At 54.3% G+C, this 9,530-nt stretch overlaps 1 protein-coding gene across 2 annotated transcripts in view; it reads right to left on the bottom strand.

Moving 5' to 3' along the window:
- Nucleotides 1-7,659: 7,659 nt before the first annotated feature.
- The window catches only part of MBTPS1 (membrane bound transcription factor peptidase, site 1), a 58,648-nt gene continuing 56,777 nt past the window's right edge, over nt 7,660-9,530 (bottom strand). For both annotated transcript variants that reach the window (XM_036274344.1, XM_036274343.1), the window contains exon 23: nt 7,660-8,545. In XM_036274344.1, the coding sequence (XP_036130237.1) occupies nt 8,349-8,545 (197 nt within the window). In that variant the 3' untranslated portion in view covers nt 7,660-8,348. The remainder of the gene's footprint in view (nt 8,546-9,530) is intronic.

Here is a 9,530-nt window from a genome sequence, read left to right as displayed (position 1 = left end):
CATTGATGTTTCTCCCTCTCCCTCTGGCTCTATCTGAAGATAAATGCAAAAATGTCTCCAGGTGAGGATTAAAAAAAAAATAGATTGTGGGGCCCCATCCCTAGCGTTTCTGATTCAGTGGGTCTGAGAATCACCTTTTCCAATCAGCTGCCAGATGGTGCGGATGCTGCTGGGCCGGGGACCCCACTTTGAGAACCGCTGCCTTATGTTACACATTTTCTTTTTTAATCCTCACCTGAGGATGGCAGGATGAATACACAGACTCCAGAAACGAGAAAAAAAAAAAAAAGGCGCCTGGTTTCCTGCCGTGTTAATCTCCTAAATCTGCCACCACAAATTATCACAAACTGGGGGCTTAAAACAACAGAAATTTAGCCCAGCTGGTATGGCTCAGTGACTGAGTGTCGACCCATGCACCAAGAGGTCGCTGGTTCAATTCCCGGGCAGGGCACATGCCCAGGTTGTGGGCCCCATCCCCAGTGGGGGGCATGCAGGAGGCGGCCAGTCAATGTTCTCTCTCATCAATGTTTCTCTCTCTCTCCTCTTTCTTCTCCTCTAAAATCAATAAAGAAAAAATATTAAAAAAAAAAACACACAGAAATTTATTCTCACTGGTCTGGAGGCTGGAAGTCCAAGGTCGAGGCGTCGGCAGGGACACACTCCCACCAGAGGCCCCAAGGGAGGGCCCTTCCTGTCCTCCTGCTTCTGGAGCTCCGTGTGTTTCTTAGCTTGTGGCCACACACTCCAGTCTCTGCCTGTCCCCACGAGGCCTTCTCCGTGTGCTTGTGCCCTCTCCTTTCCTTACAAGGCCAGGGGTCACTGGATTTAGGCCCCCTCGGATATTCCTGGATGGTCTCATCTCGACATCCTTAATCACACCTGCAAAGACCCTTTTTCTAAATAAGATCACATTGACAGGCTCTGGGGCACAAACCTATCTTACAGGGGTCACCATTCAGCAAGCACACTGCCGCCCACCTATCTGGGGTCTGCTTCTGTTCTCCATCGTTCAGTCGTTCGACAGACGGACTGGCTGAGCACCTACTGCACGCCAGGCCCTGGGGACTCGGAGAGTGGACCATGAGGCTCCAGGAGGGAGGAAGCCTGGAGGAGCTGCTTGGAGGAGGTGCCAGGAGCTGTGATGTCTATGCATTTATGGTGACAGGTGGCTGGGGAAGACATGAGGGGAGTGGTTGGCCCCTGGTGGAAGGCTCAGCCTGGGGGATGAGCGATGTTCCCAGGGTTGGGGTTCCCAGGGTGGACACCCAGACTGGGGCAGCTGGGAAAGGCCTTTCTGAGGCTGGGGTGGGGCACGGCGGGGAGGAAGAGGCTGAGGGGCAGCAGGTGGAGCCCGCAGGCAGCCAGGTGGGTGTAGGCTCTCCTGGCTTTTCCAGTGCAACCCCCCATCTGCTTTCTCCCCAAAGCCGCGGGGCAGGGAGAAAGCAGCAGGCTTTGTACTTCTTAATCTCAGCTCCCAGCTCCCTGCCCCTGCCTGGTCCTTCATTAGCTGCCCATTAACGCGCATGACTTAGAAATTGGCCACTGGGCTGTGAAATTCCACTCAATGGGAAAATGTCTTAACTCTGAGGGGCTTTGATATGCTCTCTGCCAGCATCCCAGGGCTGGTGACCTTTCCCTAGCCGCAGAGAGGCGCCGTGCGGGGCCCATCTGTGTGGGCAGCAGGCACGCGGATACACAGGAAGGCAGCGAGGTGGCACACGGGTGCCCTCGAGGGTGAGGCGGGTGGCGGCTTAGCCCAGCGCCCGCATTCTGGAGCCGTCTCCCTTCTGGGTCACCTTACCAAACGAGCAGCTGTCACCAAGGGCTGTTCCCCGCGGTCCCTCCTTTCCTACTCCGGAGTATGGCTCTCAAGACAGGTTAGGAAGTTCTAGGAGAAAATGAAGTATGGTAGGAAGTTCGAGAAGACAGATGAGGGCCTGGGACTGAATGGTGACCTCGTCACTCACTCACGGATCTGGGCCTTGCTGGAGTCACCTGTGAAATGGGGAGATAACAGCTGCTACCCTACAACACTGTTAGGGGGTTCGGTGAGAACGTGCTCAGGCCCAGAAGTGAGGAGGGCAGTCGCTGTTGTTGAAACAAGGGCACATCAAATTCACCTCTGGTACTTCTGTGTTCCCCGCGGCCGATTCTGAGCTCTGGAGCAGCGTTCTGACCCACGGAACTCTCCCCGCTGCCGATGCCGGACCCATCCTCGGGGCTGCAGGTGAACTTGGTCTGGGGCCACCGGGCTTCGCCGTCTGTGAAGCTCCCAGGAGGCTCAGTGCTGTGGAGACCGCAGCTCTGAGCCGGCAGGGACGTCTGACCCCTGCCCCTGAGCCCACAGCCCCCTCGTCTCCTTGCAACTTTCCGCCCGGGCCTGGCTCATGAAGTCGCCTTCAGAAAATGCTGGGTGGCGTGAACCAGATGCCGAAGGGGTAAAGCCTCAAGGTCTTAGATGACAGGAGGTGTGGACTTGGAAAGGCAACTCCACCTGTGGCCGTTCACCAGGAGGGACCCAAATCCTCCTGCCAGAAACAGGTGACAGACAGCTCAGGGACAGAGAAACCCAGCCTGGTCAGCTGGACAATGGCCCCTAAAGTTGTCCTCGGCCTAAAGGCGTGGCCAATGGGGCTTTGCAAATGACAGTAAGTTAGAGATCTTGAGATGGGGCGAGCATCCTGGATGATCCGAGTGGTACCAAATGCGATCAGTGTCCTTAAACAGGGATGCAGGAGAGGTCAGAGAGAAGGTGACGTGATAAAAGCAGAGGGTGGGGTGATAATAAAGGAAGGGGTCACGGACCACGGGGGTTGGGAGACCTCTAGAAGCTGAAGGAAACCCGATCTCCCCTGGAGCCTCCAGAGGGGCACAGCCCTGCTGACACACCATCTCAGCCCAGGGAGTTTGTGGACTTCCAACCTCTAGAACTGTAGGAGAATAAATGTGTTGTCTTATGCCAGGAATCTGTGCTGATTTGTCTCAGCAGCAACAGGAAACTGATACCCCAGCCCCCCGAGTTCTGATGGTTGGAGCCCCACGGGCCGCCACCCGGGGACTCGACAGCAGGGGTCTCTTCTGCAGAGTCCAGTCCAGAGACTCCGGGTGAGACACGGCCCACGGGCACGGGCCTTGCCAAGTGCTGCCGTCCCCCCGTAAGGAAGGGTTGGTGCCAGAGTTTGATCCAAGTCCTGCTCTGGGTGAAGGAAGAGGAACTGCACGGGGAAGGAAAAGGAAGTGTCTCCAAAGCCGCAATGCTGACCTTGCTCCTGCCCACTGCACCCTAAGGAGGACACACCATGGAGGTTTCAGCAGCCGGGACAGAGGCTGACCACAGGTCCCTCGGAGGACCGGCTGGAGCATGGAGCCCCTCCAGGGGCTTCCTCACCTGGGTCCTGACTCCCCACCTCTCCCCGGCTCCAAGCCAGGGATTCCCACCTTGTCGGTTCACAAGATTCCCCTGGGCAAATTTGGTGGTAAAATTCATACAACATAAAATTCACCATTTTAAACCACTTTAAAGTGGACAGTTCAGTGGCATTTAGTACATGCACCATGTTGTGTAACCATCACCACTATCCGCTTCCAGAACACTGTCATCACCCCAAAAGGAAACCCAACATCCACAGCTAACCCTCCTCTTCCCCCCTCCCCCAGCCCTAAGCAACCACGGACATGTCTGTTCTCACAGACGGACTCAAACCCGGCGTGGTCTTCTGTGTCTGGCTCCTTTGACTCAGCATATTTCCAACCTGGTCCATTTTACAGGGGAGCTCAGCAGACACAGTGTGATGGTCGCTGGGCAAGGTCCCCAGCGGCAGGGCCTGTCTTGTTCCCTCAGGGTCACTGTGCGTGGGGCCTGCTCCTGGAAGAGCACGAGATGGACAGGTGCACGTGCAGGGAAGGCCTCGGACCCGAGCGTCCCTTACACGGAGGAGCTGCAGCAGTGCCTTCAAGCTTTCTGCAGCCAGAGCCCCGCCTAACCTCCCGGGCAGAGTTTAGGGATGAGTCCCAGGGCCCAGCCTCCACGTCTGTCCCCTCTTGGTCCCCCAGGGCTCTCCTGGTCTGTCTGGGATTGTGATGGGTTGGTTGCTTACTTTTGGTTTTTGAAGATGCAATTGTTCACCAGGACAAGGAGAGTTCTCGCCAGGAGGAAAGGTCCCCTCGAAGCAGGGAGTTGGCCTGGCCTGGGCGCAGCCTTCAGGCTCACCTGCCACGGTGACCTACACTGACAGGGCTGACACAGCTGAGCACCCGCTCTGTAGGGCACGTGGCCTGACGCAGTGATCAGTGAAGGCCCACAAGCAGGCAGTGGCCAGGCTGCAACCGGACCCCGGGGCCAGGGCCAGTTCAACACCAGTGCCCTGGATGGTAATATCCTCTCTAGAACGTTCTTCCCAGGTGGGCCAGATATCCCGACCGCTGGACACAGCCTTTCTCCGTGGACAGGGCGTCGCACTCCTGACTCCACTGAGCGGGTCTTCCCGGAGGTTGGCTCCCGACCTGCAGAAGCTCTGAGGCAGACACTGGACAGCATGCAGATGCCAGCAGGAGGGGCAGAGGTGGGCACTCGGGCTTCGTGCCCATCCTGCCTCAACTGCTCATTGTGGATTCTGGAAGGTCCTGAGCCCAGCTGCTGCCGCCTCTGTGACATGGGGCCAGTGATGGCTACCCTCAGGGCCTGTGGACAGGTGCAGTCAGTGCACGTACAACACGCAGCAGCATAGCGAGCCTGGCACCCAGCTCCTAACAGCACTGTTCTGGCTGCAGACTTCGTTTTCTGCTACACCTCTATCACAACAGCCCCTTGGGCAGGCACATCCCACTGCTGCCCCGTCCTGGGCACCCACAGCTTCGGTGCTGCAGAGCTGTCCTTACGTGTCGCTACTGAGCTTCACTGTGTTAGGTTAGCCCTGATGCAGGTTCTCCTGGAGCTGCAGAACCACAGGTCCCTAAAAATCCCAGTATCTTAACAACTCTCTTCTGTTCTTGGCTTAGCCTGTCTGGGTCTGTGCTCGTCCCTCTCTGTCCTCTCCTGTCCCAACTGCATGACCCAGAAATGCACACTGAGACGGCTGTGCGTGTGCTTGGACCTGGGGTTGGTGGGGACCCGTCTCCAGAGAGAGCGAGGGGGGCGGGGAGTGGCCTCGGCACAGGGCAGAAGAGGGCGAAAGAGCCAGTCACAAGGCAAGTGACACAGGTAGACATGCACTTGGGCAGGAACAGGGGACACCCCGGACCTAAGCACCACCTTTTGGAGGTGAGGCATCCACGTCCAGACAGGCGAGCCTGAGGCTGCAGCCAGCGGGGACTGAAGCCCAGGCGCTGCACGGGGCGAGGGTTTCGCTGCAAACCACCTCACTCCAGCGTTTGGGTGACTGTACGACAGAGATGGAGCAGCTCTGTCTAGTTCACACAAAACCTGCAATTCAATCATTTGCCAACATTAAAACTAGGAGATTTCAGGCTTCTCTGGAAAAAGCAAGACGTGCTTTCCCTGAGACCAGGCCGGGCACTCCAATGTGTGCTGTTTGACGCTGTCTTGTCCCCCCGTGGGGCCAGGGCCGGCTGTGACCTGGCCCTCATGGTACTGCAGGGCAGATGGTGAGCCGTCCACAACTGTGCAGGGTAGGCAGGGAGACCAGAAGGCTCCGTAACAAACAGCGCACAAGCCCCTCGTTCTGATGTGTGGAAGTGACGTTCACACGCACAGCCCATCCGAGGTCAGCACGCCGTGAGCCTAAATGCCTAGGTTCTCAGGGATGTGTGGGATGGGACAGTTTTGCAGGGCCCTGGGCAATTTCTCCAAAGCCTCAAAGCAATGGCAGCCACAGAGTGCATTTAAAAGTGCAAGGCCACCAGCTTGGCCTGCCGAGGAGAACCCATCCCAGGAGAGCTGGGCCTTAGTGGCTGCTCCCTTGTCCCTTGGTCTGGGCCTTTTTCTTCCCAGAACTTCATCAGCACCCTGATCCCACGTGGCCTCTGCCCACCTCCCTTTCCAGTCAGTCCATCCTCATCTGTGATGTGAAGGCTGACGTTCAGCTAGTCAGCATACAGACTGGTCAGGCGGGGCTAAAAATTAACAGGCTGTGCCTCGGCCAGTTTGGCTCAGCAGTTAGTGTTGGCCTTCAGACTGAAGGGTCTCGGGTTTGATTCCGGTCAAGAGCACGTACTGGGGTTGCAGGTTCGATCCCTGGCTCCAGTCAGTGTCATGCGGGAGGCAATCAATCAATGTATCTCATGGATATTTTTCTCTCTCTCTCTCCCTCCCTCCCTTCCACTCTATCTAAAAATTAATAGAAAAATTTCCTCAGGTGAGGATTAACCAAAAAAAAACAAAAAAAAAAACTGACAGGTTGTCTTGGACTGGTTTCTTAGAAATGACACCTCGTAGATAAAATGAGCTTCATCAAAATGAAAAACCTTTATGCTTCAAAGGATACCATCAGGAAAGTGAAGAAGACAGACAGCAGAATGAGAGAAAATACTTGCAAGTCATGTATCTGCTAAGAGACTTGTGTCTAGAATGTATAAAGAACCCTCTATATATATCAACAGTAAAAGGACAGCCCAATTAAAGAATGGGCCACGGCCCTGAATAGACATTTCTCCAAAGAAGATACAGGAATGGCTGAGAAGCATGTGAAAAGATGCTCAACATCATTAGTCTTTAGAAAAATGCAAATCAAAATCACGAGAGACCACTTCACACCACTAGGATGGCTCACATCAACATCAAAAAGATGGACAGTAACCAGCCCTGGGTGGTTTGGCTCGGGAATTAGAGCCCATGGACCAAAGAGTTTCTGGTTCGATTCTGGTCAAGAGCACGTGTCTCAGTTACAGTGGGGTCCCCCGGCCTTGGTCAGGTCGTGCAGGAGGCAACCCTCCCACTCTGTCTGAGATGAATGGGAAAGTATCCTCTGGTGAAGATTAAAAAAAAAAAAAAAAAGATGGACAGGAACAAGCGTTGGTGAGGATGTGGAGAAAATGAAACTCTCACACACAGCTGGTGAAAATGTGAAACGAGCAGCCACTTTAGAAACAGAGCTCAGCAATTCCTCAAAAACTCAGACACAAGAGCCACGTGGTTTCACTCCAAGGATCTACCCAGCGGAGATGAAAACGTGCGCCCACACAGACGTGTGCAGAACGCTCAGAGCGGCACTATTCACAACAGCCAAAGACTGGAGACCACTCACGTGTCCATTAACTGAGAAATGGACACACAAAACGAGGCCTACCCGTTCAGTGGAGTATTATTCCGCCATAAAAGGAACAAAGTACAATTTGAATGACTCTTGAAAACATGCTAAGTGAAAGAAGCCAGTCACAAAAGGCCATGTATTGTGTGGTTCCATTTACACTCAACGTTCAGAATAGGCAAATCCACAGGCAGCAAGTTAGGTGGGGTGAGAACTGAGATTGACTTGTTAACTGGGTTTCTTTTGGGGAAGACGAAAAGGTTCTGGAATTATAGGGTGATGGTTGCACGACCTTGTGAATATACTAAAAACCACTGCATTGTACACTTTAAACGGGGGTTTTATAGTATGTGAATCATGTCTCGGCAGAAATTAACAAGCGGATGCGGAACCCACGCCAGGTTGTCATCAGAGAATGGCACAGGTGGAAACAGCCTACGACACAATTGCTTTTAGCTTCATATAGGTAATGCATATTTATTGAAAATTTTCTTCACCGACCATGGTGAAATCAAGACCCCAAATTACAAAACATGATGGCAGTTGAGACTTATAAAAATAAAGCGAAGGTCTATGTTTCACAGATCTGTGCACTTTGCCTTCAAATCTCAGTCTGTCCTTTCATCAAAAAGGAGATCATGGAATCTGCGTTATTCCTCACGATGGAATAGTAAAAAATTGCATTCCATTGACAAAAAAAATAGCTTTGCTTCCAAATAGCACGAGTCTTTAAAATGACTTTTTCCCAACAATAAATATAGAAAATAGCCTTAACGAGCATATCTTAGCTTGGTCAGAGTTGTGTCCATGTTTAGAAGTACATCCTCCCTCTCCGGCCAGGAGACCTCAGACAGCCTTTGATGTTCTCCAAGTCTTTGGTGCATGCAGTGGCTGGACGAAGTCCCACCTGCCGCGGATCCACGAACCCCTCCTGCAGGACCCTGGCCACGGGACCTGTCAAGATGTACGCGAGCCTCCATGCACCACAGGGGGAGGCCTGTTTAGGACGGACTCTCAGACCCTGCAGCTGAAGACTCCGGCCCTTTAAGCAGGCGGCCCTCTGGAAATGCCACAGCTCCACCTGCCCACCAGGGCCGTCAGGAAGGGCTCTCTCTGGCTTTCACAGTCAGCGGTCTGGTGTCGTCACACAGAAGGGGTCTTTGGTGGGTGCACCTGCTGCATGAGCTGTGGGCGCTTCACTCTGGGTTTCCTCCGCTTCGGCCTGCTTTTGGCCTTGTTGATTTGTACCACAAAGAAGGCCAGGACCACCATGGCTCCCAGAAAGGCAAAGACGGGAATGGTCTGGCCCACCTCCTGGTTGTAGCGGCCAGGCATGATCCCTGCAAGAGGACAGCGGTGAACCATCAGACACCACAGCCTCTTCTCCCAGGAGACACAGCCTCATCAGAAACAAAATGCTAACTAATTTCATTAGCAGGCGTGCAGGGCAAACATCCTTTTTCAACCTTAGCTAAAGTACCCCAGGCCACTAGGGGAGAATGAAGGAGGCCTGCAGCTGCGTTCTCAGACTGGCACCTTCTCTGTGCACACGTGTGGGGCTGCGTGAGGTCTGCCCTCCTCCCTGTGCTCGCCTCAGACGGAGAGCAGGACCGGCCTTGCCCCTCTCACAGGCAACCGCGACAGGGCTGCCCAGCGCTGCTTTTATTGAAAACAATGAAAGATGGGTAAGCACGGACACCGAATGGAAGGGAGAGTGGAGGCAGGCAGGAAGCTAAGGACAGCTGGCTTTGCCCAGCCTCCTGAAAGCCTTCCACAGATGGGACACGTGCTCAGAAACTAAGAGTGTCCATTGGAGAACCCTGGGAGTCCAACATGACTGTCTCTGGTGCACCCGGGACCTGCAGGCAAGGCCCTCAGAGGCTTGGCATCACCACACAAAGTTCCCAGGGTTGAACTGAATGGGCTGGGGTACTCCTTTCTAATCCCCATAGTTTCTGGCCAATTCCTGGAACCAGAAGAAACCCCACTTGGGAGCTGTAAACCCTCAGAAGAGCACAGGGGTTTCCAGAGCAAGACGGCCACTGTACACTGCTGAACTGACTGGTACCCACTGTCCCAGGGGTGGCAGAACCTGTCCCAGACAGCCAGTCAGTCCAAGAGCCGTTACCTGTACAGGGTACACCGGATGCACTAAGGGTGAGGAGACAGATCGGATCAGATCAGATCACCTGAATTTAACTGAGAATCCCAGCCCAACGGGGTCTGACCCAGGGGGGCTAGGGCAGAGAAAGGATGGAGACGGCTGAGGGATCATGGGCCAGGGTGGCTACAGCCACCGGCTGGGACCCAAACCAGAGCTGATGG

This window comes from Molossus molossus, unplaced genomic scaffold (assembly GCF_014108415.1).
Source record: "Molossus molossus isolate mMolMol1 unplaced genomic scaffold, mMolMol1.p scaffold_m16_p_21, whole genome shotgun sequence".
Classification (NCBI taxonomy): domain Eukaryota; kingdom Metazoa; phylum Chordata; class Mammalia; order Chiroptera; family Molossidae; genus Molossus; species Molossus molossus.
This window is presented reverse-complemented; position numbering and strand designations above follow the sequence as displayed.